The following is a 27,849-nucleotide window of genomic DNA, read 5'->3' as shown; positions in this document are numbered from 1 at the left end:
CATGCTTGCTTTGAGTTAGGCTCAGTGCTGGCATGTTTCCTTACTGCTTTTCACAGCTTTCTATTAGGTGGAGCTCAAGACAGGCATCAGTAAAATCAGAAACTGATTTTTTTTATTAGATTCTGGGCTCTGCTTTTGGGAAGATTCTGATGGATTTTGTTCATTTTTTAACTGTATGAAATAGAATGTGGCTCTGTTTTGCAAACAGTGTAGTACTAAATGTAAAGAGGCAGAGAAAGACCTTTTCAAAGAGTCTTGTTTGGTTACACTCACCTTGTAAAGCAGCAATTAAAATTTGTGGCAGACATTTTATGTGTGAAAATGGACAGAGTCTCCACGTGTACCACTCAAATGATACCTGTGGTGACCTTCCTCTGTTGGAAGGTCATGGTTTACAGCATGCAGATCTTCCACTATTTTCCTATCCAAGAACTGCTTAGTATTTGCTGTTACCAGAGTGACATGCTGAACACCCCCCTGCAGCCCCTCCTGGGAGCCTCTGCCCTGCACCACTTGTGCCTCAGTGTGTCTTCTGCTGTAGCCTGCAAAATGATCTGTTTGTGCTGGAGCATGAAGCCCACTGGATTATTTAAAGACCAGATAATTGACTTAATGTCACATCAGGGGTTGGACCCGATGATCTCTCAAGGTCCCTTCCAACCCCTATGATTCTGTGATCCTCGTGAGAGATGCAGCACATGGCTGGCAGTCAAATCCCATCACAGGTGTGCTGTGTTCACATCCCTGTGCAAGACTTGTGGAAGGCCAGAGCCACCATATGCTTCTCTCTCAGCATCTTGCAGATTGTTTAAATTCACTCACCACAACCAGAGTGGGAATCAGTTTGTCTAATAATTTAACTCCTATTAGACAATTGGATAGGCTCTCTTATCTTTGTTAACTGTGTTTAATTAGGTCTGAGTGAAGCTGGACTGAAAGGCCCTGCAGGTCTCCCAGGTCCAAAGGGTGAAGAAGGTTCTCCAGGCTTGGATAGAGGACCTCCAGGATTCCCTGGACCAAAAGGCTCATCAGGAGACATGGGTAAATATTGACATTCTGGAAGCCCAGCAGGATGTATTGCAGCTCAGGTTAATGGCTTACATGGTCAGCAGAATTACCAAAGAACTCCTGAAGCCACAAAAGTGATTAGTAGTTTGACAGGTAAAAGTTAAGTCTGTGATGTGTGTATATATTTGAGAACCAGTTGGTTACACCCTTCTTACAGTGCCTATACCTCTCCAGAACAACAGAATCTGTAATTCTTCCCTTTGTTCCTTTGTTCTCCTCAATATAAATGATAGTCAGCCACTACTTCTGTCCATGTCTATGAAGATCACTGAAGAGCTTTGAGTACACTCTCTCATGTTGTATTTCTTACTCTAGGTTCCCCTGGTCCTATGGGACTTCCTGGCTTGTCAGGAACACCTGGAGCTTCTCTCCCTTCTGATATACGTGGCAGACCTGGGGACGCTGGCCGTCCAGGAACTGATGGGAGTTCAGGTACACAGAGAGGGCCTCTTAAGGAGAGAGGGCTGGTTAAGGGGATTTCTGTTTCTTTACATGCTTCCTTTGAAGACCTCTGAGGGAAAATGGCTATGATGAGTAGTGCCACTTTAATAACCTGGGGTTTAGACCGGGGATGGAGAATGAGGAGACCTGTTTTCAGTTCCTGCTATTAAATCCTGGTTCATTGAAGCTCTCTGGTCCATTTCACCTATTATGATACTGAAGGCAGGGGCTTGGGCACTAAGGTAAGTACTTAAGTCATTGTATGTTTAAATTCAGACACCAGCTCCATTTTAGACTGTGATTTCCACAGCTGTAATCGTAAGCTCTGTGTAAATTTCCAAAGTATCCTGTGTGAGCTGGGAGGAGCAGAGCTCCTTAGACACACTTGCTGTAGGGTTGACAGCAAGTACAGTTTGAAAGATTTGTCATGATGGCATCAGTAGCCATTCAACACCTCACAGCCTTGTTGGAGAGGCTGTGACTCAAGGCCTGCCCCCACCAAAGACTTGAAGCCAGTGTTCTCATTCTCCTAGGGAATGTCTGAGTCACCAGGATAGCTATCAGGTGGGGCAAGGGCTATGCTTAGGCCCAGAATTTGAAGCTAAATTACTGTAGTTAAAAGGATTTAAAAGGTCATGAGACATAAGTGGGTGGAGTCTGGTTTTTTTCTCCTTCAGGAGAAGGACACCACTGAAAATATAGACACCCAAACAATGACTCTCCTCTAGAAAGATGCACTGGGGATAGGCCCAGCATTTACTTTGCCCTGGAAGCAGACTGTGCTGATTAACCCTGTTGTCTCTAGGCCTTTCAGGTCCTCCAGGTCCACAAGGACGCCCTGGCCCAGCTTCTGACCAAGGTGACACAGGCAGTCCAGGTTTCTCTGGAGTTCCTGGCTTGCGAGGCAGTAAGGGTGACATGGGACCCACTGGCCCAGTTGGGCTCCCTGGAGCATCTGGATTCAAAGGTAATCTCACCTGAAAAGGGTCTGGGTGTGGTTTGGCAGCTGTCACCTTGACAATATGAATAGCTATGGTGTGGTTAGTGTCAGTGCTTTGAAATGAAGCCTCAGCACAGCTGAGTTTGTTGTCTAAATCTTCCCTTTTGGCCCACACAGGTTTTGCCTACTGACTCCAAAAGCAGCAAAGTGAGGCCAGTTCCAGGTCCTCTTCAGTGTGTCCCTAATGATATTTTTTTCTCTTCTTTCTGAACAGATAATGTCCTCATGCAATGGTGCTGTGCTTGTTGACACAGTTACCCATTTGTATGTGCTGTCTGGGCAAAGGCTGGAGATGCTGTTTTGTCCCATCTATTGTGCTCAGAAGCATAGGGTAGTGGATTTAGGTCTCCACAAGAGGCTTAAGAGGACTGTAGGAGTTAAAAGATCTTGTTCTGGGCTAAGGCAGGGAGCAGGTTTCTCTCTCTGGTTTCTGCCAAAGGAGACCAGAAGGCAGCTGCAAACAAGAACTGTAGTAGCAAGGTTTCAAAGAAACTGCACAGCTCAAAAGCCAGGAAAGGGTGGAGAACCATTGCTGGGGGAGAGCAGTTGGCTGGCAGATCCCAAATCCTCTGTGCTGTGCATAGAGATGAATTTCAGGTAGAAAAGTTGTGTACTGCCCAAACACTTTCCCTGGGTTCCCCAAGGAGGGGGATTAATGCTTTCACTACAATGCAGTTCCATAGCAGTGGAGAAATTCTGCAGCCATTCTGGACGTGCACAGAGCTCCTTAAGGGCTGTGGACCCCTCCATCTGGGAGCTGACATGCTGTTGCCATTGCTGCTGTTGTTTCTCAGTGCCCCAGCTGTGGGTCAGAATCAGAGCCCTGTCCTTAGCCCCTGAGGTGTGTGTGTCTTTGCAGGTGTGAGAGGCGAGCCTGGCCTCATGGGAATGCCCGGTAAAGACGGGCCGCCCGGGGACCCTGGCTACCCTGGGCTGAAAGGGGAAATGGGCCGTCGAGGTGAGTGCTGGAGGGGTTGAAAAGCTGTGCTTCAGTGCACGTGGTTTGGGCTGGGATACAACTCAGAGCTCACTTCACGGGCTTATTTGGGGGAAATAAAAGTACAAAGAGCTTGACAGTATCTTACAAAGGTACTCGGTGCTGGTGTACTTAGGCAGCCTTAATGACACTGCTCCTTTGTGTCAGTGTTTGCATCAAAACTCCAGATTTTTTTGTGGGCTACTTACACTGTCCTTTGCACCATATGCAGGTCTCCCTGGCCAACAAGGGGCTCCAGGTATAACCCCACAGCCAGAAGAAGTCACAGCCCCACCAGGCTTACCTGGTCTGCCAGGAATTGATGGTGTCCCTGGCTTTGATGGAGATTTGGGATTCCAGGGCCCAGTTGGAAAACCAGGTAAAAAGTGCCCTCAGATCCATGGAATGCTGGCTGTCTGGAAGAACAGTGCTGCTTCCTCAATGCATTGGGAAGGTTTACAGGTTTTTCTAATAAAGGAAATCATTCCAGTAAAATGCATACAAATATTGGGGTTTATTATTAGATTGAACTTGCTAATTTCTCTTCATACACTTTTATAGTGCTTTTTAATCAGGTTTGCAGGATTAGGTGTAGTAGCCTGTGATGTAGAATATAATAACCAGCTTTGGTACTGGCAGGTGGAGTGGTCATAAAAAGGATTCACCACTGAAAATTATTGGAATTATCAATGGAACACTGTAACTGGAGAAGTGCTGGGAACTTCTGCTTGCACCAGTGTGGTTGATATTGTTTGGAAAAGCAACTTGGGTGGGTCCTGCACCAATTGGCTCTCCTGGACCTGGCAAGTCCCCATCGTCCCTTTCTCAGCACTGCCATTTGGGCAATTTTTCAATGTTTGCTTTCTCTTTTATTCATAAAAACTCTGGAGTGAGAACATTGCTCAGCACCAGTCCCATCCTGTCCCCAGATGCTCTCCTGAATCCCATCCCAGTGAATAGAGCCCTGTTAGTTCCTGGTTTCCTGCTGTCACTTCCCAAAGTGAATAAACACGCAGGGAGTAAAAGCTGAGCACCCCTTTATTGATACTGGTCAGACCATCAGGTAAGAGAGGCTGCACAGCAGTGGAAAGTGAGAAGCACCTTGGGAAAGTGCCCCTATTTATACAATTTTGAATGTTCAATCTTTACAGAAGTTGTGCAGATGTGCACCCATCTGTTTCCCAGTCACCTGCTTCTTTTTTCTAACATTAACCATCCACATTACCGGTCACGTGCTGTGCATCCAGCTCTGAGCAGCCACCCAACTCCTCCTGTCTCTTGTGGGGACTCTTACTGTCTTGTTAGGTTTTAACTTGTAACATCCTGAACGCATAGTTTATTGTTGGTTTATCCAGTCCATGCCAGATCTTTCTGGTTTGGGGTCAGGACGGTACTGAATGGATTGTAATGTTCAGCTGCACCTCCTGATCCTTTCAGAGATAATGGGATCCTGTGGAATCCCTGTATGGAGTTAGCTGTTGAAGAGTGAGCTCACAGCATGGATACTGGCAACATGTTTCTCTTCTGGAATACGACTGCAGGAGTGAAGGCACTGGTGTGAGGAAATAATGATGGTAGTAACAATTGTATTTCATTTCAGGTACAAAAGGTTTGCCAGGAAGGTCTGGTTTGAAAGGACGTGATGGGTTACCTGGGTCACCTGGTGCAGTTGGGGATCCAGGACCTTCGGGGGCCCCTGGACCACAGGGATTTGAAGGTAATTTTATGATTTGGGGATCACAGATCGGAAAGAAGCAGTCAGTAGAATTCTGTTTGCCTACAGGTTCTGCAGACACCCTCCCCAACATCCAGTTACCTTAGGAAGGCCAGGGGATGTACCCTCTCTTGTGTCTATATCTGCAATGAAGTAAATTAAATCTTCAGTGAGGAAGATTGTCACATGTCATTGTTCTCTGTCACTGCTGGTGTTTCACTAGGTACAATTCTGAATATCTTTTGGTTATAGTATTTTGGGGATTTGGGAATCATTTTGAAGTCATAGAAGAGTGAAATGATATTCAGAGTGAACAAAACTGTGAGGGTTGGATAGAGGAGGGGCATGGTGAGAGAGGAGGTTTGGATTCTGCCACAGGTTTGTTGTAGAACTTTTGGCCTTTCTGTGTTAAAGGAGTACGTACCATCATGAAGAACAGTATAGCAAAGATGAATTTGTTAGGGTTTGGTTGGTGCTTTGAGATCCTCACAATTACTGTACTGCAAGATATGTGCCAACACACTGGCACCAGACTTCTTGAGCAAAGAAAGAGACTTCAGTGAGGTAGAAAATGGGTGAAATGGGTGGGTGCTACTGCAAAATTACTTCTTTTTGGAACTGCTCAGCCTAGTTAGTCGTACAACAGCCATCAGAACTTGGGCTCCTCATGGCACAAGACTGACATAAATACAAGAGCAATGCCAGAATTTGGTATAGAGCCAGGTGATGTGTACACTGCATATTAGTAACAGTGACTCTTCTTCTGTCTTCTAGGTGTTGCTGGAAAGCCGGGCTCACTTGGCTTGCCAGGAATGCCTGGCCGGAGCGTGGGCGTTGGGTACACGTTAGTGAAGCACAGTCAGTCAGACCAGATCCCACCTTGTCCCATAGGAATGAATAAGCTCTGGGATGGCTACAGCTTATTGTACGTGGAGGGGCAGGAAAAGTCACACAACCAGGATCTTGGTGAGTTGTCAGAATTCTCTTCAGAATAAACAAAGTAGGTTGAAATTCCATTTCAAACAAGCACCGTTCCTTGGTGCTGTAGGCGGTTGTAGTAGAGGTGGTGGAAATCTGCTTGGCCAGAATCTGTCCTGGGAGCAGTGTCACTTGTGCCATCCTCTGCCACTCATGTCCTGTGTGTATGAGCTGGAGCATTTGGCAGACACGACCACTTCTCCCATTCCTGCAGGTTTTGCTGGCTCGTGTTTGCCTCGCTTCAGCACCATGCCTTTCATTTACTGCAACATCAACGAGGTGTGCTACTACGCCAGCCGGAACGACAAGTCCTACTGGCTCTCCACCACTGCTCCCATCCCCATGATGCCAGTGGACAGTGTTCAGATCCCACAGTACATCAGCCGTTGCTCAGTGTGTGAAGCACCTTCCCAGGCTGTGGCTGTGCACAGCCAGGACATCACCATCCCGCAGTGTCCCCGTGGATGGCGCAGCCTATGGATAGGATACTCCTTCCTTATGGTAATGCATACCCTACTACTACTAATACAAAGGCAGCTTTAAACATTTCTAGATCTCCTCCTTAATTAGGTGACAGACCTATTCCATGGGTTGCTCACAGGAAATTTGAGCCCTGTAGCTTCTTGCCCTAATGTCTTTACTCTCTCTCAGCTGGCCTGGTATCAGCTTTCTGTGTTTGTTCCCACTCAGCTGGCCTTCTCACCTGTGTTGCTTGGGTTCAGCACTGACACTGATACAGGAGTTCTGTACTGCCACAGCTCTTCCCTCTTCAACCCTTTTGCTGTGGAAATGCTGATTAAGCTACAGCATTGTCTGAATCACTCTCGGTGGAAGAAGTAGAACATTTTCTATTGCGGTGTCCTAGAACCTCGTTAGTGTGAGATTGTTAGAAAAGCATGAAGTCAGCATTATTGTTTCCAAATTTGCCCTGCTTGCAAGTGAAAAGCTGGTTTTCCCTTGTACCAGCCTGTATATTCAGCCTAAGTACATTCCCCTGCTTCTTCACCTCTAGCCCTGACTCAAAAGTCAGACAGACATACCCAAGGTTGCCTGATTGCCTCCCTTTAACGATGAAGCTGGAGGAGTGGGGGTTGGACCCGATGATCTCTCGAGGTCCCTTCCAACCCTTACAGTTCTGTGATTCTGTGAGTCCCCTTCCTGTTCTTCTGAACTCCTTTCAATGGGCATCTCTGTTGCAGCACACTGCGGCTGGTGCGGAAGGGGGAGGCCAGTCCCTTGTTTCACCCGGTTCTTGCCTGGAGGATTTCCGTGCTACTCCGTTCATCGAGTGCAACGGTGCCAGAGGAACGTGCCACTACTTCGCCAACAAATACAGCTTTTGGCTGACGACTGTTGAACAGTCGCAGCAGTTTGTCAGCGCTCCGCCCTCGGAGACTCTGAAAGCCGGACAGCTTCGAACAAGGGTCAGCCGGTGCCAAGTGTGCATGAAGAACTTGTAGCAACACAAATGCAGTAACAGGAATGGGCTTTGTTACCTGGGACTAGACATCACTGATGTGAAGAAGGGTGAATTCATATACCTGTTTTGTGTGTGTTGATGGGTGAATCGAGACAGCCAGAAATCAACAGCAATCCAGTGTCAAGCCTGGGAGTTTTAACGCAGAGGAGCTAAAGACCAGTGCTCTGAAACCTCTCTCTGTTTTCCAACAGACCATGGTGCTATGCTTTTACTTCAACAGGGTGGGGTTTTCCCCTCATTTATGGCTACCTCAGGAAGTCTCTGAGTTCCTTACTCAGACCAAGAGTAAATGATGTCTCACGTTACACCACTCCTCTCTCCCAGGCACCTGCCAATCACCAGCTTTCCCAGAGTTGTGCTTTCTTAGTGTCTGTGCAAACGGTATTTGCTCTGGTGCAAAGGAAGGAAGAGTCTTTCTATGAAATAGAGGTAGCTAACAGTTATCAGGATATTGTAGGAACACTAAGCATTGGTGGTTGGTAACTGCCTTCCTTAGGAATACCAAAAGATGAATTTCTTTTGCTTTGCTTGTTAAGCAGACGGGGCATTCTCTGCCCCAGTGACAGGAGATCAGCTCTGACCCAGACTCTCATCCACAGTTCGCTTGGAAGAGCTACCCCAGTGAAAAATGCCATTTGTGATGTGAAGATGAAGCCAAAACACCTCTAGCATTTTTCATAGCTTTCTATGCAAATATGCTCCAGGTAGAAGGTCTGATTCAAGGTCTGGGCATCTCTTTTTGCAGTCAAATGCTGTGCAGCCCCAGAAACATTTCATTACTATGAACAGAGGTTTCCTTTCTGAGGTAGCCTGGGCACGCTTGTAACTTACTCAAGCTCTGTGTGTTTGAGAAGTAGAGGCTTTGCTAGAGCACGAGCGAGTTTAGGCAAACACAGAAGTGAGCAGTCACAAGATACACACTTTTTACTCCTACAGTCACAATATGCTGACCATTTCTTCCCTTGGGCTTTATTTCTGTCAGTTTAAATGATTGCATTTCTAGTGTATGTGCTGTTAACTAGCCACGCTTTCCTTGGGGGTATCATTAAAGAGAAGTGCCACTAATTGTATTAACCTTGTATATTTTGAGGGAACGCCATGAAACAGGTATGCTAATGCATATATAATGAATTCATTTAGTTGGGCTAAAGTTATTATTATCAAGTACTCTAGAGAAAAGTCTATAAAGGGGGTGAAATCCTTGTATCTTACATTCCAGGAGATTTGAAAGAAGTGCCTTGCAAATACACTATCACCTTGGCTGAGAAATCTTCTAAGACAAAATAGTTTAGAAAATTATTACTGCAGGACTGAGACAGTATTTTAAAGTATCACTGGGTGCTAGGGCTCCAGCTCTATCCCACCAAGGACTGCAGAGCCTGCTTCCTTTTAAGCAGATAATAGTTTTACCTTTAATGACTCTCTACACACACAATGTGCTGTCAGCTTCCTAGATGGGGTCAGTGAGCTCTGCGTGTTCTGGAGATGAACTGCACTGAAGCAGAGAATTTGTGAAGGACAATTTAGTCTTTCATTTAACTTATTCCTAATTGTGAAAGATCCACAGCAGCTTTGGATGTTTTGTGCAAATGTCTTTATGGCATTTAAACACTCCTGAGCAGCAATCCGTGGATGCAGAACATCTGGTCTGCTTCCTAGCTGTCCTGGCACAGAGAGGTCATACTGTATTTCCATCTTGGGTTATGCAGCCACACCTTGAGGCACTGCATGCACACAGTGAAGCTCACTACTTTTTGAAAACTTGTGCAATGAATTTTTCAGCCGTTGGGCTCCATGGTGCTATAGAAAGGGGTATCCATCAGGTATCTTGTCTCCAGGGACGTGGGTTTATTTTTGAACATGGACAGACAGAGTTCTTTTTCCCAGGATCAGAGCCTTATGCATTTAAACACCACTATCTTTAGGGAACCACTATTGCAGTAACCTGGCTCCACAACCTCCCATCACCTCTGACAGCCTTTCCCCACTCCCCTGGTTACACACGTGCACGAGGTGGGAATTCCAATCAGTCACCATTCCTCCATCAGCCCCATCTCCATAAACCTCTTCACCCCTCCAACAGTACTTCTTGGAGTGGTCTGCAGGGCCAAGACCTCTCTGACCAGCGTTTCCCTAACAGCAACATGGGGTAATAAGTATCCTGTACTCCCCTGATGGGCTTGGTTGGTAATTATTTTTATTTTTTAACCTAGGTGCTTCCTTTTTGTAGCAGTTGCTACAGAATTTCAGAGCAAGGCCTTCCTTTTCATTTTTCTCTGTGGAGATGGGAGGGCTACACTCACTGTTACATGAACAGTAAAGTCCCTGTATTGAGAAGTAATGCTTCATTTAAAAACCAAACCACACCTGATCTGTGGAGAGGGGAAGAAAAGTGCTGTTTTCTGAGTGTCTAATTTCCTGACTGTGATTAATAAACACTGAAGGCAAGCCAGATGAAACATGGTTAACTCTTTGCTTGGAAGTCACACTGGCCCTGGCCAAGAACTGCAAGTGAGAGGAGACAGGGTTGGTGTTTCTCTATGTTGTCATTTATTGGTGAGGATGAAACTCTGCGCTTCGTGTTCATTACGCTACCGTGACAGAAGGACCATGCTGGGGACTGCCCCACAGTGAAAAAGAACTTGATGATGGATTAAAAGATCTCTGCCTTTAATTACTCTGAGCTCTTTTCTGATGGCTGCCAGAGACATACTCTGCCTTAGAAACAAACCTGCACAGGCTGCTCTGATCAACTGCAGAATTAAGGCACTTTTACCAAAACAAATTTTAAAAGGTTACAGCTCAAAAACCCAACAGTTAAGTAATTTGCATATGCCTATATATTAAGTTTTAAGATAACCTGGTTTATATTTAGTTCACACAAATTAACAAAATATAGCAGCATACAACCTATGAAAAGCTTAAGAAATTTATTAGATGCACAGATAAAGTGCTGTAACAGAGAAACTTGTGTAAATCTTTTTTTTATAATAAATAAGGTACAGTTAAACCACCTTTGACTCATTTTAGCTCCAGAAGAAAAGTCATCCTAAGTTTTACTGATTTGAATTTTAAGGTCAAGGTGAAATATATCATAACAATAACAGTGGTTCTGATCTGTATCAACTATTTGAGTCTCCTGTTCCTCTTGAGGTTTCCCAGGAACAGGAAGGCTATTGCAAAACCTATACATTAGACACAGTTCCTTTTACAGAAACATTTTTGTAATAAAGTGTGGTTGCTCAAATACATGTTAAAATATTTAACAAGGAAACAATTTTCTTCTGATCCAGTTGATCTTTTAAACAAGACAATGTATTTTTGATATGATGCAGCCCACAGGAGGGAACAGAAGTAAACATCCTCCTTAACTGAAGACTGTTTTGCTTTAAGAACTAAACTATTGCATTATATAAGAGCAAGAAATACCCATTTGGTGTTATCCCTTTCTCCAAACCCACAGCCGAGTGATACACTTATTTCTGCCTTAATCTCAAAGGTCCATTTGTCTTCAGGCAAGACACACGTTAAGAAGAGGTTCCCTTTGTTTAAGGGTCTTATTGTAAGATCTTTTACTGCCTTTCCACCTGGGGAAGCACTTTGACAGGAGGAACTGTCACTGTTGGAGTTTTGGATGCTACTAGGTTTTTGTGCTCTGTTCTCTGGAATTTCAGGCACTTTGGGGCTAACATGGCTGTTTGATTTAAGTCAATGCAATAACATTAGCAATATATTCAATACTCAGAAGGGTCACCACGGTTTCCTTCATACGCTCAGGATTTCAAATTCTTCTTCCAATTCAAACAGTTTGTCAGTAGATTCAATGAGTTCTGCAAAAATAAAAAAAAATTAAACAGTTTAGAATCTAAATACAGGCTTGATTTTTGTTTACTTAAACCTCAACAAAGGAACACCACACATCCCCCACTTTTCTAGAGCATTGTCCTTCAAAGAGTTCTGTAAAATTAAACTACACCCCAATGGCTGTGCTCACAGTTGGATGTGACTGTCTGGCTAACTGATACCCCATCAGGATACAGTGCTTAATCACAGAGTGACTGGCACTTAGGGGAGCCCAGTTATTCCACCTGTGATGATAATTCTGTTTGCTAACAAGGAACATGCTGGTGCACAACGGTCCTCCTGGGCGGTACCACACCTGCTCCTGTGGTGCTCACTTCTGGCTTTGTTGGAGGTATGAAAGGAGGCCAGTGTGGTGGATGCTTCTGGACCAGCTCAAACATCCGTAGGCTCTGTTGCTTCAGGATCTCCTGTGGACAGAATGTTCTCAGTTTAAAAGACGCCTCAAGACCCTTCAAACACAAAAATGCTTAACTGAGAACTATTTTTAATTCTGTGTGCCTATCAAAAACCCCAAAGGCTTTAGGCAGACATACAGTGAAAACCTGGTATTTCTAGTACCTGCCACTATTGGTCACTGCTGCACTGATCTTAATGTTCTCTTAGTTGAGAACACACCTGGAAGACAAATCCCTTGAGCTGTCCTAAAAGTTATCAGTTAATGAGCTTTGATATCCATACACCTTCAGCTTTGTTTGCACATAGCAAGCAGACACCAAGGATGTATTGTATTTTCTGCCTTTTAAAAGAAAACTGCTTGCATTGACCTCTTGAGTTCATTTTCTGTTGGTCAATTGGAACAACAGACAGCTCCAAAGAACCAACAGATTTTGAAGGATAGGTCCGGATTGCACTCTGTCCATCAGGTGAGCTCCAGCATAGCCTGTGTTTGAGGTATTGACAAACTGCTTTCCTTACCCTTTTTTTCTTTTTCTAAAATAAATATCCTGCAGTCCCCTTCTTGTGTCAGCATGCACCTTTTGTGTGTCCTGCAGCTCAGCAGGAGCTGGAAGGATTCAGCACTTACAGACTTAGATCTTCTGTGGCACCAGGGACTAAAGCTCATCATTAGAATAGGTGGGAATATATTCCATCAAACAATGAAAAAGGAGCCCAAAAATAAATTTACTGCAATGTATCAGTTAAAACTTAAGTAATTTACCGAGAAATAAACATTAAAAGTAAGTTTCAGTCAGCAATAGGGTAGTTCTAAGAAGAGGAAAACCCTTTTGGGGGGTGTGTGTGTGTATATATATATATATATATATATATTTTTACACTCCAAGTGCTGAACAAACTCTGATTAGCAATCCCATAGTACTGCCGCACCCTGACACATTAATGCGTTCTTCTCTATGGCTCATTTAATCTGCACACAGAGAAAGATGTAATGGGAATTTCCATTTAAAAAAGCAGGTAGATGCTATTGCAAATGCAGCAGATAAGGACAGCAGCATTACCTTTTGTACGAGACTACACCAGCTGTCAAAATCACATTCTTCTTTGCAAAAGAAGCCCTAAGGAAGAACACAGATACAGTGGTAGTACTCAGCAACAGCAAGATGTCAGTGAGTGAAGGATGCTCTGGTATCCTGATGCACTGATTAAAGCTTCAGAAACATCATGTCTCAAGTGACAAGCACCCATAACCCACCCAAAGGACGCTGCGCTGGGATCAGATTTAACTTCTTCAGCCACCACAGTATTCTCATGACATGCACTGGATGACCTCTACATGTCATTTCATTCATAGATTTACAAGTTATGCTATAAAATAAGTTAAGCTTAAGTAGCTTCTCCAGGGTGACCATGTGTATATCCATGAGGATACACACAGCCAGTTCCCTGCTTGGCCGGAGATTAACGAGTCCTAGGCAGGTAGTGTATGAACTACCACACGCTGAACTTCTGATCGCAGAAGCTGCCCTGTGCCATTCTCACTATGCAGAGGGCTTATTTGGAAATACCCCATACACTTTGTTGTTGTCATTTCCTAACACCTACTAGTGCTACCGAAGGGTCCAAATTCATGATCTTCATTCTGTGCGGGGCTTGCTGGCAGTGGAAGCTCTCGTCATCAACCGTCCCGTTTTCTTCTGAATCTACAAAACTCTGAGTGGTATGAGGGTCCAAATAGATCAGCTCATTGCCTGCAGAGGGGAACCCATATGTTGGGAAGAAGCAAGAGACTTCAGTAAGCACTGAATTTGAAAAGCAGAAATTAGATACCAGCACAGTCAACATCTAGACTTTCTAGCTAGGGAGTCTTTAAGAGAATGATGAAGTTGGACACAATAGTTTCCCACAAAGTATTTAGTATAGTGTTCTATTGTGACCTCTTAGTGCAGGTTTTCTGGTTGGTTTGTTCTACCTTTGTTCTACATTTTCCTTTTCCTATGTGAGGTCTGGTACACTTTTGTGAAAATCTGAACTGCTGTGAATCCCCAACATTCCACAGATCAAAAAGCACAGGACGACCACAAGTGCAGTCAGTAATCCCATCAAGCACTCAGTCAGAACAAAGCAGCCTGACTAAAATAGTTCAGGTTTTACAAAAGGAACAACAAAATGGCCATCAAATTACAGATCAGACTGGGGTGGAATCTGAAAGGCTGAATCTAGGATTAGCTATTGCTTTAATTAATAGAAGATATGGAAGGAGATAGATCCTGCTGTCAGAAAAGTTTGACTTTTAATAATTGATGAAACTGGTGAAGCAAAAGAATCAAACAGGACACCCTTTGTATTAATGAAATCAGTATTTTAGCAACAGTGACACCTGACACGTGTCAAGTGCTTTCTACTATTCTTAGTGCATTATTCTTGCTTGTATCATGACTTATTTTTACGTCAAGCTTTGCTGCCACTTTTCCGTTCCTGTAAGGATGATCCCACATTCTTCCTGAAGTATTTGCAGTATGTTTCTTCATTTGTTCTTCTCTATTCTCAGGCTTAAACTGCTTACTGTGTCCCCTTCCAAAAGAAACCAAACCCAAACCAACCCTTCCTCTTATGCTTATTTGGAATAAGGGGTTTTTTTCCTTACCTAAAAATCCTATGAAGTAATAGGCATTGTTTGGTTTCCCTCCCAATGCTCCCAAAGACTGTGGCATCTTAAAGCATTCCTACAAGTTCAAAGGGAGACAAATGAAATGGTAGTTGATTTACTGCAATAACAGATACCTGACCCTATTTCACAGTAACAATTGGCTGAAAAACAACCCTCACCTTAAACGCATCGATATATACTGGGTTTATGTGATTTATCCCTAGCCGCAGAGGTATGATAAGCAAGAGGGGCTTCCAGCCCGTGCAGAATCCTGCTGTGTTCTTATTTCTGTGCCAGTGGGCACTGCTGTGGGGCACGTTGCTGCTCTGGGGAGGGGACCAGCACATCTTCTCTGTGGGAATAAAAATAGGAATGGATGAATGCACAACGGCACACGGAGCAGATCTCCCTCTCAATCCTGAACTAAGCCACTCTGCCAGGTGCCTTTATAGAGCTCCTGTTTTCAGGCAAGAGGAGCAGGGCACAGAAACTGTAACTATGTAGTAGAAGTAATTCTGTCAGACAAGAGTACCTGCTGGCACATGAGTGAGACCTGAGATAAATGACTGGGGGATGAAAACTTAAGACTAGAATTAAGTTTACTACTGGCATTATTACTAGTGCCCAGCTTTGCCCATAAAATCAGGGAAGTCACAGAATTACTGAATCATTCAGGTTGGAAAAGACCTCCAAGATCATCTAGTCCAACCACCCCCCTACCACCTTTACTTAGTAAACCATGTCCCCAGGTACTTCACCCAACCTTTCCCTGAAGACCTCGAGGGACAGTGACTCCACCACCTCCCTGAGCACCCCGTTCCAGTGCCCAACCAGTGAAATGAAATGGCTGAGATGACAGCAGGAGAAACTCACAGGGAACTCTTCACTTGCAATGGTGTGAACATAAAATAAGCACAAGCAGGGACCAAGCAGGAACACACTGCCTAAATACCACTTGTAACCCCACCTTCCTTACAACTGAAAAGTAAGCTTGGCCACGTGCTTCTCTAGGATCTCCCCGGTTTCTCTCCTGCCTGACAAAAACACACCTCTTTGGCACATGCTGCATTAAAAACAATTCGCTGTGTTTCTGCAACTGCAACTTCATCTCTTTTCTGGGTTTAGATAGCACAGACCAAGCTCCATCTCCTCCCAAATGGCACAGTGTGCAGGCTGGTCACCAAAAAGGCCTTACATCGCTCCATGCCAGCTTTAGTTGTGGGCAGTGAAAACCTGCACTTGTGTTTCCTTTATTCCTTTTCTTATCCTGGGAACAAGCAGGGATGGCCCAGAAGTATTTGGTTCATATTTAGATACATTCAGGAAAGCAAAGGCCAATCAAAAATTGTAACCAGAGAACTAAAGTTTCACTTACTGATGTCTTCAATGACCACCGTGTTGTCCATAGATACATAAACTGCTAGTGAATTCCATTCATCAAATAAAGCAAGCTTCCTAGAAAACATTAGAGTTTAATTAATATAAACTACTTAAGACCACGAGGGCAGCTTTTCACTCAGGACTGTTAGATAATTCTTCAGTAAAAAAAAAAATTGTTTCTTTGGAAAAATCTTTGTTGGGTATTTTTAAGTCTCCATGCAACAAAAAGGTAACTCTGAATATTCAGTGTTTAATATATTTAGAAAAAAATAATACCCAGTGGTACCAGGAAAAGCACACACCCTGTACCATGGGAAATCTCTTGTCCTTTTGCCAAATGCACTGATAGTAACAGCTCAACCACATAATGAGGTTTATTACTTTTTATTGCACTTAACAGCCTCCCTGGTGGGATCCTGCCCATTGTGTCTGGCATTGTCCAGAGAAGGAAAAAAATTCCTGTGTCAGTTTTGCACATTACTTTGTGCTTAAGAAATCCCATTAAATTCAGTGGAACTACTTCTGTGCACATGTGGACACCAGACTCAGGGCGTCAGAAGCTAGATCAGAGCTGGTTTTCAGCACCCAAAAGTTAGGAGGGAGGCCTTACAGCACAGAGCCTTCTGTCCACTTGTATGAAATCCAAAACTCTGGGGCTACACTCTTAAGCTGCACTGGCAGAGTCAGCTGTCTAAAATAAGCCAGAAAAACCTGTACGTGAGCAGTAAGCCATGAAGAATTTGTAAGCGACAAGAGCTGGAGGCCAGGGCATGCTTTAGCTCCTCTCTCTCCAAAATCACTGTCTGTTCCAGGGCTGCAAAGAACTGCTGCCGAGCACTCAGGACCTGCAGTCCAGCCTCTACTTGAGGTACAGCACCTCTGCTTAGCCCTCAGAAACAGCAAAGTCAGTTCCTTCAAGTGTGGCTTCTAGACTCAGAGGAGCTGCCCATGTTTTATACAGCAGCCTTCAGGCAGAACTGCAGCTCGCTGAGGAATCACAGTTCCTGCCCCTCCTTGGCCTGGCTGGCTTCCCCCATGTTCCATCTGCACAGGGACACTCAACCTGCCAAAGCTCTGTGGAAAGCCACACCTACCTCTGGTGCTTACTGTTAGGGGTGTAGACAGCAGGAGAGACCTTTTGCAGGTGTGCCCCCCAGCTCCTGGACTATTAAGTTTAGAACTTGCCCAATCCCCCCTCAGTACCTGTCCCCTGGGCTGCAGCATCCTGGTCTGCACTGTGCCTGCGAACACAGGGCACATACACATCTATTCTGAGCGAGGGGGAGATCAGCCTTGAAAACTGCCTGGGGCCTTATCTGGGTCTCTGAGCTCAGCTGCTCCAGGGGAGGACATTCTGAACGAGCTAGTGAGACAGGACTTACTTCAGTACTTGAGCAACTGTGTTTGGTCCAAACCATTCTCCAATCGATTTCCCCTCTCCAACACCCATCTGTGCTGTTTATGAAGGAACACACATACACACAGAGTCTGGTCACAATACATGTTAATTAGCATGACCTACTAATACACTGTCACACACATTCTCAGCACTTGCAAACTGTATTTAGCAACAGCAATTATTCTCTCAATCTATGTTCTTTCCAGCTCTTAACAACTGCTCCTTCCTTTACAAAAAGTTTCTAAACCATAAGGAGAACTACAAATTCTAGTGTCCTTTATTACAACAAGCTTTGTGACTATTTTCATACTGTCACCCCTGGTACCCAAGGCTTACATGCTTTATCAAGAGCTAGAATCTAGTACACAGATTTGTTTCGGTCTCAGTGAGTAACATTTCTCAATTATTACACTCTGTACCTATCTGCATGCGTTTTTATTTATCTATAAACGTGTACATCTCCTTCATAACCACCTCACAAAATTCCAAATTCACATATTTCAATTAGAAACTTTCAACACAGTAGAAATTCCAGTGGGGAAAAATAAAGCTGATGCGTGTTCTTACCCATCTGGTGGATGGAGTAACAGGAATCCTTCCTATCTAGAAAGCACCGTAAGATTCTGTGATATTCTTCTGGTTGTTTTTTGTCTTTTTCCCATTGCCAATCTTACAGGAAAAAAAAGTTACAGAGATTGAAAAACAATGTTTCCATTGTCCTGATCACATTTCCAGACAGTAGAAAGCCATACAATGAGACATTAAAAGACTAATATACAATTAATCTCTAATATGTGCATTTCATTTAGCATTCCTAGAAGTCACAGCTTGTCATTAATTATCAAGCTGCCCTTTATCATCACAGGCTATATTGTGAAAACAGAGAAAAGAAAATAAAAATGTCAACTGCAAACACTGTGAGTGATCACTGCTGAGAACTGATAGCTGTCGCTGTACGTGAGCTTCCAAGATTGTCTGAATCTGTATGTTCAAATTGTGTTAGATATGTAAGCATGCTGCAGGCATTTGTAAGGGAATGATTCAAGATCCATAAGACAAGTCCAAACACAGCACTGGCCCTCTCCCACAGCAAGACCCAAACCACAGCTTTGCCATGTATGCTCTTGCTTCTATGGTAAGGTTGTTACATCCCATTTACCACCAGAGAAGCACGTACCCAGGGCTGACACTACGAGGTAGCTACATACTACAAGTTGATATTCTAGTTTTGCTCAGGCAGTTTGTGTGCCTACTTCTTCAGTTAAATCTCTACACCACTGTTCTGAGGATTTGGTTATTCAAGTGGATAAATCCTTCTGTGGAATCAGTTATTGAAGCAGACAAATCCATGAAGCATACTGCCATAGAAACCACAGCACAGCAGTAGAAGGATTATGGACCTAACTAATCATTCAATTGATACAGCAGCTGCACACCAACGGACCCAACATCTTCACCTGTGATCCTGGGACATGAGGCTTAACGGGTTCTGCTGTGGGGTTTGGCCCTCGGGCTGGTGACGGGTGAGCAGTCTGTGAGGTACTCTGTATGATGTCTAGCACTATGTCACTGCTCACACAGCCACTGTCTGCCAACATTAGGTGGCTATGTAGGTGACGAAGAGAAGGGTGAGAACTCACAGCCATGGCAGACAGTTTTTCCTTGGCCTCAACTTGGGTATTTCTCAACATGACTTATAACTGATGATGATAAATTTATAATGATGACAGTGGGATTCCTCCCTATATTTCTAGTTCTCTGTTTAAGGCTGGTGTGATTTCACCCCATCAGACAAGAATTAACTTCTATTAGGGCATCCAAGAAAGTTTCATTAATAAATTTAGGTTTTGTGCTTTTATGGAAAAATACAACAACAACAAAAAAATAGTCTCCAAGCAACAGAAAACAAACTCACCCAGCAGAAATACTCACCTCTTCCTAAGTGTCTGCAGATCAGTGCTTGGGCCAGCATCATCTGCCCACATCGCAGCATACACCCCCAGCCAGCGTCAGAGGAAGGACCAGTGCCCCCTATAGAAACAGGTGTGACAATCAGTGCCTTTCACTGGGCTTTCAACTGAGCGTGCCAGAGAGAAAACTTCAGAGTAAGATCTCCCAACAACAGCCCTATGGATAAAAAGCATCGAGCAAAACCTTCTTTCCATAGCACTGGTCTAACTTCACTGCTTGCTCTACAAACACGGAGGCCTGATGACATGCAGGTACCAGTAAACACAGTTTTTAATACCTTTTTGTTTATGTAAACAGTGAAAATGATGCTCAAAACGTTCTAATGCTCTAAGAACCATTTTTCAGTCATAACATCACTAACCCTGCCATCTCATTTATAACAAGGCAGCTTGCCAGCTGCATACTCACCAATAGGTGAAAATTTTCTTCTATAGGTAAACCAGAGGCGAGCACTTATATCCAACAGCAACTTAGATTTGTCTGGAATATTTTAAAGAGGAAATAAATTATTAAAATGAACTTTTACAACTGAAACATTCCAATTTTCCCTGTACAGAACACATAGAAGACACCTGTTAGCATTTACAGACAAGACCCCTAATACTTAAAACATTTTCAGCTGTTTAAACACAGGGAGCTTTGTCAACTGCTAATGGAGGTTAACTTACTAAAGATGAAATAATTATTAGCCAGTGAAGTTTTACAAGGTGTTTGGAATGACTATGGCCAGTTTGAATGAAACAGCCATGAGAACTATATCCTCAGGAAAGAACCGGTAAAGCAAGTTAAAAAAGGTGAAGAATTTCTATATATGCAAACCCATATGGAATTATGCATTACCTCCAAACCCCTTGCAAAGTCATTTTAAGAAAAGGTTAATAATATTAATTACATCTCTCTTTTTTGGTTTGTTTTGTTTTTTGTTTTTAAATACATGCACTACAGAATTCTTCCAAGGGCTTCTTAATGATTCTTAAGAATCTTACTTGCTGCATTTTCTCTGAGCCACAACTCAGACTGACTGGCTTTTTCAAGGGTTCCTTCAGCCTATCACAGCTGTATGTGGGCCCCTTGACTGTCTTGAACACCACACCTGCACTCACAGCCACTCACTGCCTCTGACACGTAACATGGGAGGATGCCCTTGTCTTCTCCCCAAGGAGTAAAACCCACTTCTGAAATCTTATTTTTATATGATCTATAAATACATCACTCTGCTATGACTTTTAGGTCATGTATTTATTCCCATCAAAACACAGCACGTGGCCTAATTTTTTTTTTTATTGTTATATTTTGAAGTATCACTTTAGTTGCAAATAACAGGCTGCAGACACCATCCCTGGAGGGAGAACAACATCGGTAATACCAAATGTTCCCCAGAAGTTACTTATCTGAATAGTATGATTTGATGTTGGGAAGTGACCAGCCTCATACCTGACTTGCCTTTGCTACAAGAACCATCTCTCTGCATGAATTACGGTACTAAGTGCATTGGTAAACTTCTGATTTCATTTTAGGATGAATATCACTGCTTGCAGTTGGCTTCTTGTAGATGGAGGAAAAAATAAACTTCTCTCGTGAGACATTTAAGGAATCTAAGGGAATGAGGAGCTGCTGCTCCACCTGAGTCTATGAATGCTCTACAGATTTTACAGCTGAACTTTCGTTTGAAAGATACCTGTATTCAGGTGGTGCTGCCTTCCTAAAATCCACACTGGCTCGTCGGTTTCTGGAAATTCTTCTAAGTAGTCTGACAAAATGGTGATCTGGTTTTCATACCTAGACAAAACTGAACAGGAATACACAACATTCAAACTCCAGTTAGTCCCTTTGTTCTTCTATGCACAGCTCTGAGTTCCTACACAGAGCTAGTGGTAGCTAGTCTTTGGGTCTTCTGAGCAGTGCTGCAGCTGCACTTACTCCTTTCCTTTCACAAGCTGCACTGACACTGAAACATCCAAATGTCTCGGCTGGTTTTTATTTTGGAGCCAGTAGCAGAAGTTCAGGACAACTGCAGTGAGAGTAAGATTTGACTCAAGGAAATGAGGAAAGGGAAAAATAATTAAAGCCTCACACCATATGTGCCTATGCTCAGTCTTAAACGTCCAAATACTGCCACTCAGCGTGACCATGTCCTTGCATGTAATGGGAAGCATGTGAAAAGCATTAGCAAGACTGGGGTTTACTTTCCTAACTGGAGATCTGAAGCGCTTCAAAATAGAAGATGCATTAATGTTACTATCCAACGCTACAGCTTTTTACTGTAAAATAACAAGTGATGATTACTACTATTTAAAGAAGGCCGTTGAATCCATGTTAAAGCAGAGTTTGCTGGGAGAGGAAATCTGGCCTTCAGGTATAAAAATAATGGAAAGTAAGTTCTTTTACATACCAATCTCAAGGAATACACCACTAAAAATTGTAAGTTGCAAACAAAAGCAAACACATTGTATTTTACTCTTCAAGTAAGTGCACGTGTATGTATTTTAACGAATGGATAATCATCAGGTAAACATCAAAGCAGCAAAAGCAGGCGTTAGAGCAACGAGAAGCAAACGGAGCGACACCAGCCCCAGCCAGCGGGGCACAGCCCCCCCGCAGCCAGGGCGGGTGAAGCCTTTCTCGGGACTGGGTGCAGAGCAAGGGAAGCTCGCAGGCTGCGCGCTCCGTCTCCTCCGCCTGACACCCGCGGCCCGGAGTGAAGGCTCTCCCGGAGGCCACACTCGCACCCCCGGACAGCAGCGGCTCTGCCCCCACCCGCTGCCATCTGCCGTCCCGCACCGCCCGGGAAAGAACTACCGGGCTCTCCTCTCTTCCCTGAGGAGCCCTCGCTCTCCCGCCGCTGGAGCCCGGCAGACCGCCCCCCGCGCAGAGCAGGCAGCCCCCCGCCCCCCCGCCGCGCCGGGGCTGGCAGCGCCGACACCGGCCTCAGGCCGCCCCGAGCCCCGCCGGCCTCACTCCCCCGCCGGAAGCCCCTCCGCCCCGTGCCCCTGCCGCGGGACAGGCCGCGGGGTCCCGTCCCCCTCCCTCCCGCCAGGCAAAGCCCTCAGGGCAGGAAGCGCCGACCGTCTGCCCCCGCCTCCCCCCTCAGCCCGCGGGCACCTCCCGCCGTGGCGCGGCCCCGCTGACAGCCGCTGGAGCGACCGGCCGCCGGCCTGTCCCCTCGCCACCGCCCTACCGGCCGGGCCCACACGCCGTTCGTCCCTCTCCCCCTCGGCGCTGCCCCGCCGCCGCCCCTCACCTGACTCCATCCTCCCGCTGTCACCATCCTCCTCCTCGCCCCGACACGGAGGCACAACACGACCCGGTCGCGGGGCACCCTGGGAGTCCTAGTCCCGCCGGCGGGCAGCAGAGCGCCGTCTTCCGCCCGTTGGACTACAAAACCCAGCGGCCCCCGCGGTCAGACGGGGTGGGGAGCAGGTTGGTAGGTGTCATTGGCTGGGCCGGTCTTGGAGGCTTTCTGATTGGTCTGTGTACGGCCGAGGCGCCGCCTCTGTCGGCAGGCGGAGGTGGCGAGTAGCATGGAGGCCTCCGTGTCTGACGTGGGGGTCTGTAACCTGGCCTATGCTGGGCGCTTGGAGGAGCTGCGGGCTCAGCTGCTGCGCGACAGGGCCCTGGCCATCAGGGCCGACCAGGTCAGCCGGCTGTGGGCTGCCTTTGCTTGCCGAGACTAGATCGGGCGGCCCGCGGGGCGGCTTCTGTCAGCCGCCACTCGCTCCCCCCTTCCCGCCGCCGCTCACCGCAGCTCCCTCCGTTACACCCTTCCCTCCCTCTCTCCCTCTCTCAGGACAACCGGACCGCGCTGCACTGGGCCTGCTCGGCGGGACACACGGACGTCGCCGACCTTCTCCTCAGCCTCGGCGTGCCCGTGAACGACAAGGACGATGTGAGTGTCGCAGCCCTGCCGGGATCTCCCGCGCCTGTGAGGGGCCGGCCGGGGTTTGGGAAGCGCGGACTGCAGTGCGTGTGCCAGGAAGGCGAGTGGCCGGGTTTCCCTGTGGAGGTGGGAGAGAGGTGATGGCGCTTGATGAGGCTTCTTACTTGTCAAGAAACTGTAGGAGAACGCCTCTTCGGAAGAAAATTGCAAACCGGGAGCGTTTGGGTTGTTGTCGGGGGTTTTCATGTTCCCTTTATCTTGGTGTGAGCCTCTTCAATGTGATGTGCCAAGTCTTGGGGACCCGTGAAGGTTTCTCGTTCTCGGGGAAGGCATTACAGAGCGGGTGACAGGCTCAGGGATTTCACTGTTGCAAGGCCCATGGGCTGTTACTGTTCTAGAGGAAGGGTTGAAATAGCGACATCCATTATGAAGCACCCTAAAGATCATCCCTAAAGAAGGAAATGTCCCATCAGTTGAATTGGAGGATATAGAGATAGTATATAGAGAAGATTGCATAAACTTGTGACACCCATTTCCCTTACATGTTCTTAAAAGAGCACTACTGTTAGTTCTGCAGAGGCCAAGTGCTCCTGCAGGGTGCCATGCATAACCATGTAACAAGTGATTTGTGTCGTTTAACTGGCAGCTTTTGTCAGGCACTGAATGCAGGAGTGAGGGAGGTGTGGCGCCTCTCTGCTTAGAATCGCTAACGGTTAGCTTTATGCATAACAAGAATGTGTGCAGTAAGACCAACAGACAATCAAGCCTGCAGTGGGGTTATGCTTTATCTTCTTTGCTTTTTGCTTGAAAATTCCGGTTTGAATAACGTGGGGGTGTTTTTCTTGCCTCCCTAGGCTGGCTGGACTCCCTTACACATTGCCGCTTCGGCAGGCCGTGATGAGATTGTGAAAGCCCTCATTGCCAAGGGTGTTCATGTAAACGCTGTCAATCAGAATGGCTGCACGCCCCTGCACTATGCAGCCTCCAAAAACAAGCAGGAGGTATGTTTGCCTATGCTGCTGGCAGTGCTGTTACTCTTGGAAGAAGCATTTAGTTACACTACATTTTCCTCTTCTCCCCTACTTTCCCTTTCTACATATTCAGATTGCAGTCATGCTTTTAGAGAATGGAGCTGATCCAGATGCAAGAGATCATTTTGAATCCACCCCATTACACAGAGCAGCAGCCAAAGGAAACCTGAAAATGGTACAGATCCTTGTGCAGCACAATGCATCTGTTAATATACGGGACTCTGAAGGGAATACTCCTCTGTAAGTGATTTTTTATTTTTATGTTGCTTAATATAGCATAACCTCTGAAATGAAATTCCAATACTTAAATTTCTTTTTTTTTAATTTTTCATTGCCTCAAAATACTCCTTTGTTTCACACCCATATGCAATTAAAAAGGATTTCAGAAAATCATAGGTGTTATTTTGCCTGAGTGTGTCTGTATATACACACTTGAATTTGTGTTATTACATCTACTTAAAAAATGTAGAACACCTTTTGTAACAATTTGGAATATGCTCAGTTTCCACTAGAGGGTAGAAAGCGAGCTAGTGACATCAAAGTTGGTTGAAACTGGTTTTACAGGCTGGGCTATGCTGTCCTGCCAAGCAAGAACTAATTTGGAAGTTCTTCTTCACCTCTCTTGAGGAAAACAAGGTGCAATTTAAGTACAGTCAGTCCAGTGTTTGATATTTCCTTAGAGAGCAATTTGAATCTGTAAGGGAAAAACCTTATCTGCTTTGAAGTTGGTGACAAAAATCTGCCTTGCCTACAGTGGAATCCATATTTTGCCTTGAATAAGATCAAGCAGTATGTTTTAGCTATACATAAACTCAGTGTACTCCTGGAACACACATGTTTATTCTTAAGATATCTGCCAAATCAAACAGAAGTGCTTGCTACTGTCTCTATCCCAGGCAGAACCTGCACAGGTACCTTTGCAGTAACCCTTTACTTCAGATTATTTGTAAGCAGCATACGATATCTCATTTTATTGCTTTCAATTCCAATAGAGGCTACCATTCTCCAATTTCACCGTGGATTATGTGCTCCTCAGCTTTGCTGACCATGGAGCCAAATCCTAATCTAAAGCAGTGTCTTTAGTGTTGTGAGGATGATAGCAGGGGGGAACGTTCTTGCATTGCTTAATGTCCACAGAGTGACTGGAGAGCAAGCTTTGGAATCTCTGTAGGTAGCTGGTTGCATGTGGTTTTGTTGTTCTAGGATGTATCTTCCCCCACTCCCCAACATTCACACTGTCACTTTGACAAGGGGTAATTATTGCTCTTTCCAAGCTTGGACTGTTTAATAGTGGCTGTGGGTTTCTTGTCCTTATTACAGTCATTTAGCCTGCGATGAAGAGAGAGTGGAGGAGGCAAAGCTGCTGGTGTCTCACGGTGCAAGTATTAACATTGAGAATAAAGAAGAACTGACCCCACTGAAAGTGGCAAAAGGTGGCTTGGGAGCCATACTTAAAAGGATTGTGGAAGGCTAGTGGGACTTCTGGCTTGACTCTCTGCTGTTGCACTTGTATTTAAGATGGCAAACTTTGTATTTTGATAGTTCAGCTGAGATGGGCATCAGCATGGTAATAAAATGTGCATCTCTAGCTTTCCTTAAGGTACAGTGCCAAAACAACTGTTTGTACTTCCTGTTAATTAAACAGATTACTGATTTTAAAGGATTTTTCGATATCTTGCTGTTTCCTTTCAGTTTACAGTATGATCTGTATAAATGTGGTCATTCCTTCTACTTCAGAGCCTAGTTTAGGATTATTTCTTTCAAGAAACAGGACCAAAATAGCTTTAAACATTTAAAGTCAACTTCATTTTGGAATTATGTTCTAAAGTCTTTATTTCCCTTAGCCTTTGTGCTTTGTGTGGGGTTTGTTATTTGGGTTTTTTGTGGATACTGATTTTCTTTCCTTCAGATGATTGTAAACTACACCTCTCCCTTTGTGGAATGCAGTTTGCTCAGTTACTTAGATAATTGTTGCCATTTTTACTTTGTTCAGCTGAGCTCTCAGTGTGTAAGGGTTTTGTTGTTACTCATTGTTCTGCTGTTTAAATAAATGTACTTGATGAAGTGTGCTGGATTGCTTGCAGAGTGCAGGCACATTTCAGGGTTACCTCTGCAAATACACTGTTGTATAAGGATGGCTCAGGATCCTTCCTGGGATGTACTTCAAGTCTAATTTTATTTCCTCTTGCTCCTTCTGTAGATCTGTTCTGTTTGACTCACGTTATGTAGCATTGACACAGTTTACAATCTTATTTTATAACAGAAGCCTGGTTTAATCCCTGTTTACTCATAGTCAATCCTGGTATTAAGTTGTTAGAAGGCAGATCTGATGACACTGAAAAGTGACCTTCTGTTCAGATGTTGGTAAGATCACTTTTGACACCAGTGGGATAGATTTTCCCCCTTCTTAACAAACAATGTTGATAAAATGCTGTGAAATAAAGAACTTTGCTAAACAGCAGTCTTTGGTCTTACAAAACTTTATTAAACTTACATGTAACAAACTCAATATTTTCTAAATAGCTTGTGCACATGGGACATGAAGAAGTCGGATGAAACCCTGCCATCCCTTACACAGTATGGAAACAGAGCATGTGTGTCCTTCAGCTGCAAGGGAAGGGTGAAATGGAGGATGACAGTTTCTGCAGTTTGACTTGTAGGGATTAAGGTAGTGCGATTTATTTTGATAAGCAAGACAGAAATGTACAACCAAACAAGTATCTCCACCAATGTTAGAAAGCAAAATGCAGGTTAAGTTTCACTGAGGTACCTACTGAGAGCAGGAGGGATAATTTGCCTATACAGGAAGCTCTGGCCATGCAAACCTTGTTTGAAGGAGAAACCTGACTGAGCAGATGTCTTTTTTAGATACTGTACAGGCACTGCTGAAACCCTGAAAAAGCTGAAGTTAGAGGTCCGTGTTCAGTCTTTGATCTTTGTGTAGCCCCTGCCACCACTCTGTAGTTTTGTAAATCTACTTCTGTAGGAGATGGTGGCTTGAATGTTGGCTTAATACCTGTTTCCATATTAATGATCCCTAGTCCCTCAGAAAAAGGTAAATGGGCCATGCAGCAGAGACTGTTGGAACATCTGATGCAAATTCTGAAGAATGTTTCTGTGTCCTGCATAGCTCTGCAGGGTGTTGAGCTACCCACTGCAGATGAATACCTAATTTGGTTTGTATTTTGCCAAGAGCAGCTGTGGAAAGCTAAGAACTGTGTCCCATCCTTTTCTATTTTACATGAAAGAAACTTCACAATGAGAACAAACATCTGCCAGAAGGCTTACAGAAATATTTCAATATGCTAAGAAACTCCAAATAAATGCATAGGGGTTTTTCTTTCTTGCCTTCTTTCTCACTTCAGCAATCTATTTTGCTTCTTATTTTTGCCTTTTTTTTAATATTATCTGTTACATACTGGTGAATAGAAATGTCTGAATTGTTAGTCTAGAACTCATGTTCAGTTGTTCTTTTACTATAAAAAAATCAACATAACTGGAGCAATTTCTGCTTTTTTAGCAAATGTCAGACCCATGGTGGTCCAGGAAGCATGTAGTAGCTATAGAAGGTAATCACAATTTCACCAGCACAAGCTCCTATCTTACTGTAGCAAGTTACATAAA

At 44.7% G+C, this 27,849-nt stretch overlaps 3 protein-coding genes across 3 annotated transcripts in view; 2 read left to right on the top strand and 1 right to left on the bottom strand.

Annotated features, from left to right (window-relative positions):
- Positions 1 to 7,637, top strand: part of COL4A6 (collagen type IV alpha 6 chain) — a gene marked incomplete at both ends in the record, with an annotated part of 125,794 nt that extends 118,157 nt beyond the window's left edge. Inside the window, 9 exons of the mRNA XM_084269143.1 lie at positions 916 to 1,041; positions 1,384 to 1,500; positions 2,315 to 2,476; positions 3,369 to 3,467; positions 3,718 to 3,864; positions 5,086 to 5,202; positions 5,974 to 6,165; positions 6,392 to 6,678; positions 7,377 to 7,637. Coding sequence (XP_084125269.1) covers positions 916 to 1,041; positions 1,384 to 1,500; positions 2,315 to 2,476; positions 3,369 to 3,467; positions 3,718 to 3,864; positions 5,086 to 5,202; positions 5,974 to 6,165; positions 6,392 to 6,678; positions 7,377 to 7,637 — 1,508 coding nt within the window. The remainder of the gene's footprint in view (positions 1 to 915; positions 1,042 to 1,383; positions 1,501 to 2,314; positions 2,477 to 3,368; positions 3,468 to 3,717; positions 3,865 to 5,085; positions 5,203 to 5,973; positions 6,166 to 6,391; positions 6,679 to 7,376) is intronic.
- A 2,547-nt stretch (positions 7,638 to 10,184) lies between these two features.
- On the bottom strand, positions 10,185 to 22,591 carry ATG4A (autophagy related 4A cysteine peptidase). Its single transcript, XM_084269276.1, has 13 exons — positions 22,559 to 22,591; positions 20,996 to 21,106; positions 19,726 to 19,797; positions 19,279 to 19,377; positions 17,914 to 18,015; positions 17,330 to 17,402; positions 15,943 to 16,022; positions 14,747 to 14,919; positions 14,565 to 14,643; positions 13,523 to 13,668; positions 12,979 to 13,035; positions 11,817 to 11,928; positions 10,185 to 11,487 (listed from the first exon to the last, which is right to left on the bottom strand). Exons 1-13 carry the CDS (start codon positions 22,566 to 22,568, stop codon positions 11,423 to 11,425), a joined length of 1,179 nt encoding a protein of 392 aa, XP_084125402.1. The 5' UTR covers positions 22,569 to 22,591; the 3' UTR covers positions 10,185 to 11,422.
- Positions 22,592 to 22,820: 229 nt separating this feature from the next.
- On the top strand, positions 22,821 to 26,653 carry PSMD10 (proteasome 26S subunit, non-ATPase 10). Its single transcript, XM_084269148.1, has 5 exons — positions 22,821 to 22,952; positions 23,105 to 23,203; positions 24,049 to 24,195; positions 24,299 to 24,465; positions 25,546 to 26,653. The coding sequence occupies exons 1-5, from the start codon at positions 22,839 to 22,841 to the stop codon at positions 25,697 to 25,699; spliced, it is 681 nt and encodes a 226-aa protein (XP_084125274.1). The 5' UTR covers positions 22,821 to 22,838; the 3' UTR covers positions 25,700 to 26,653.
- Positions 26,654 to 27,849: the final 1,196 nt, after the last annotated feature.

This window comes from Gallinula chloropus, assembly GCF_964237585.1.
Source record: "Gallinula chloropus genome assembly, chromosome: 11".
In the NCBI taxonomy this organism is placed as follows: domain Eukaryota; kingdom Metazoa; phylum Chordata; class Aves; order Gruiformes; family Rallidae; genus Gallinula; species Gallinula chloropus.
The sequence above is the reverse complement of the archived record's forward strand: the minus strand, read 5'-3'. Positions and strand labels throughout refer to the sequence as shown.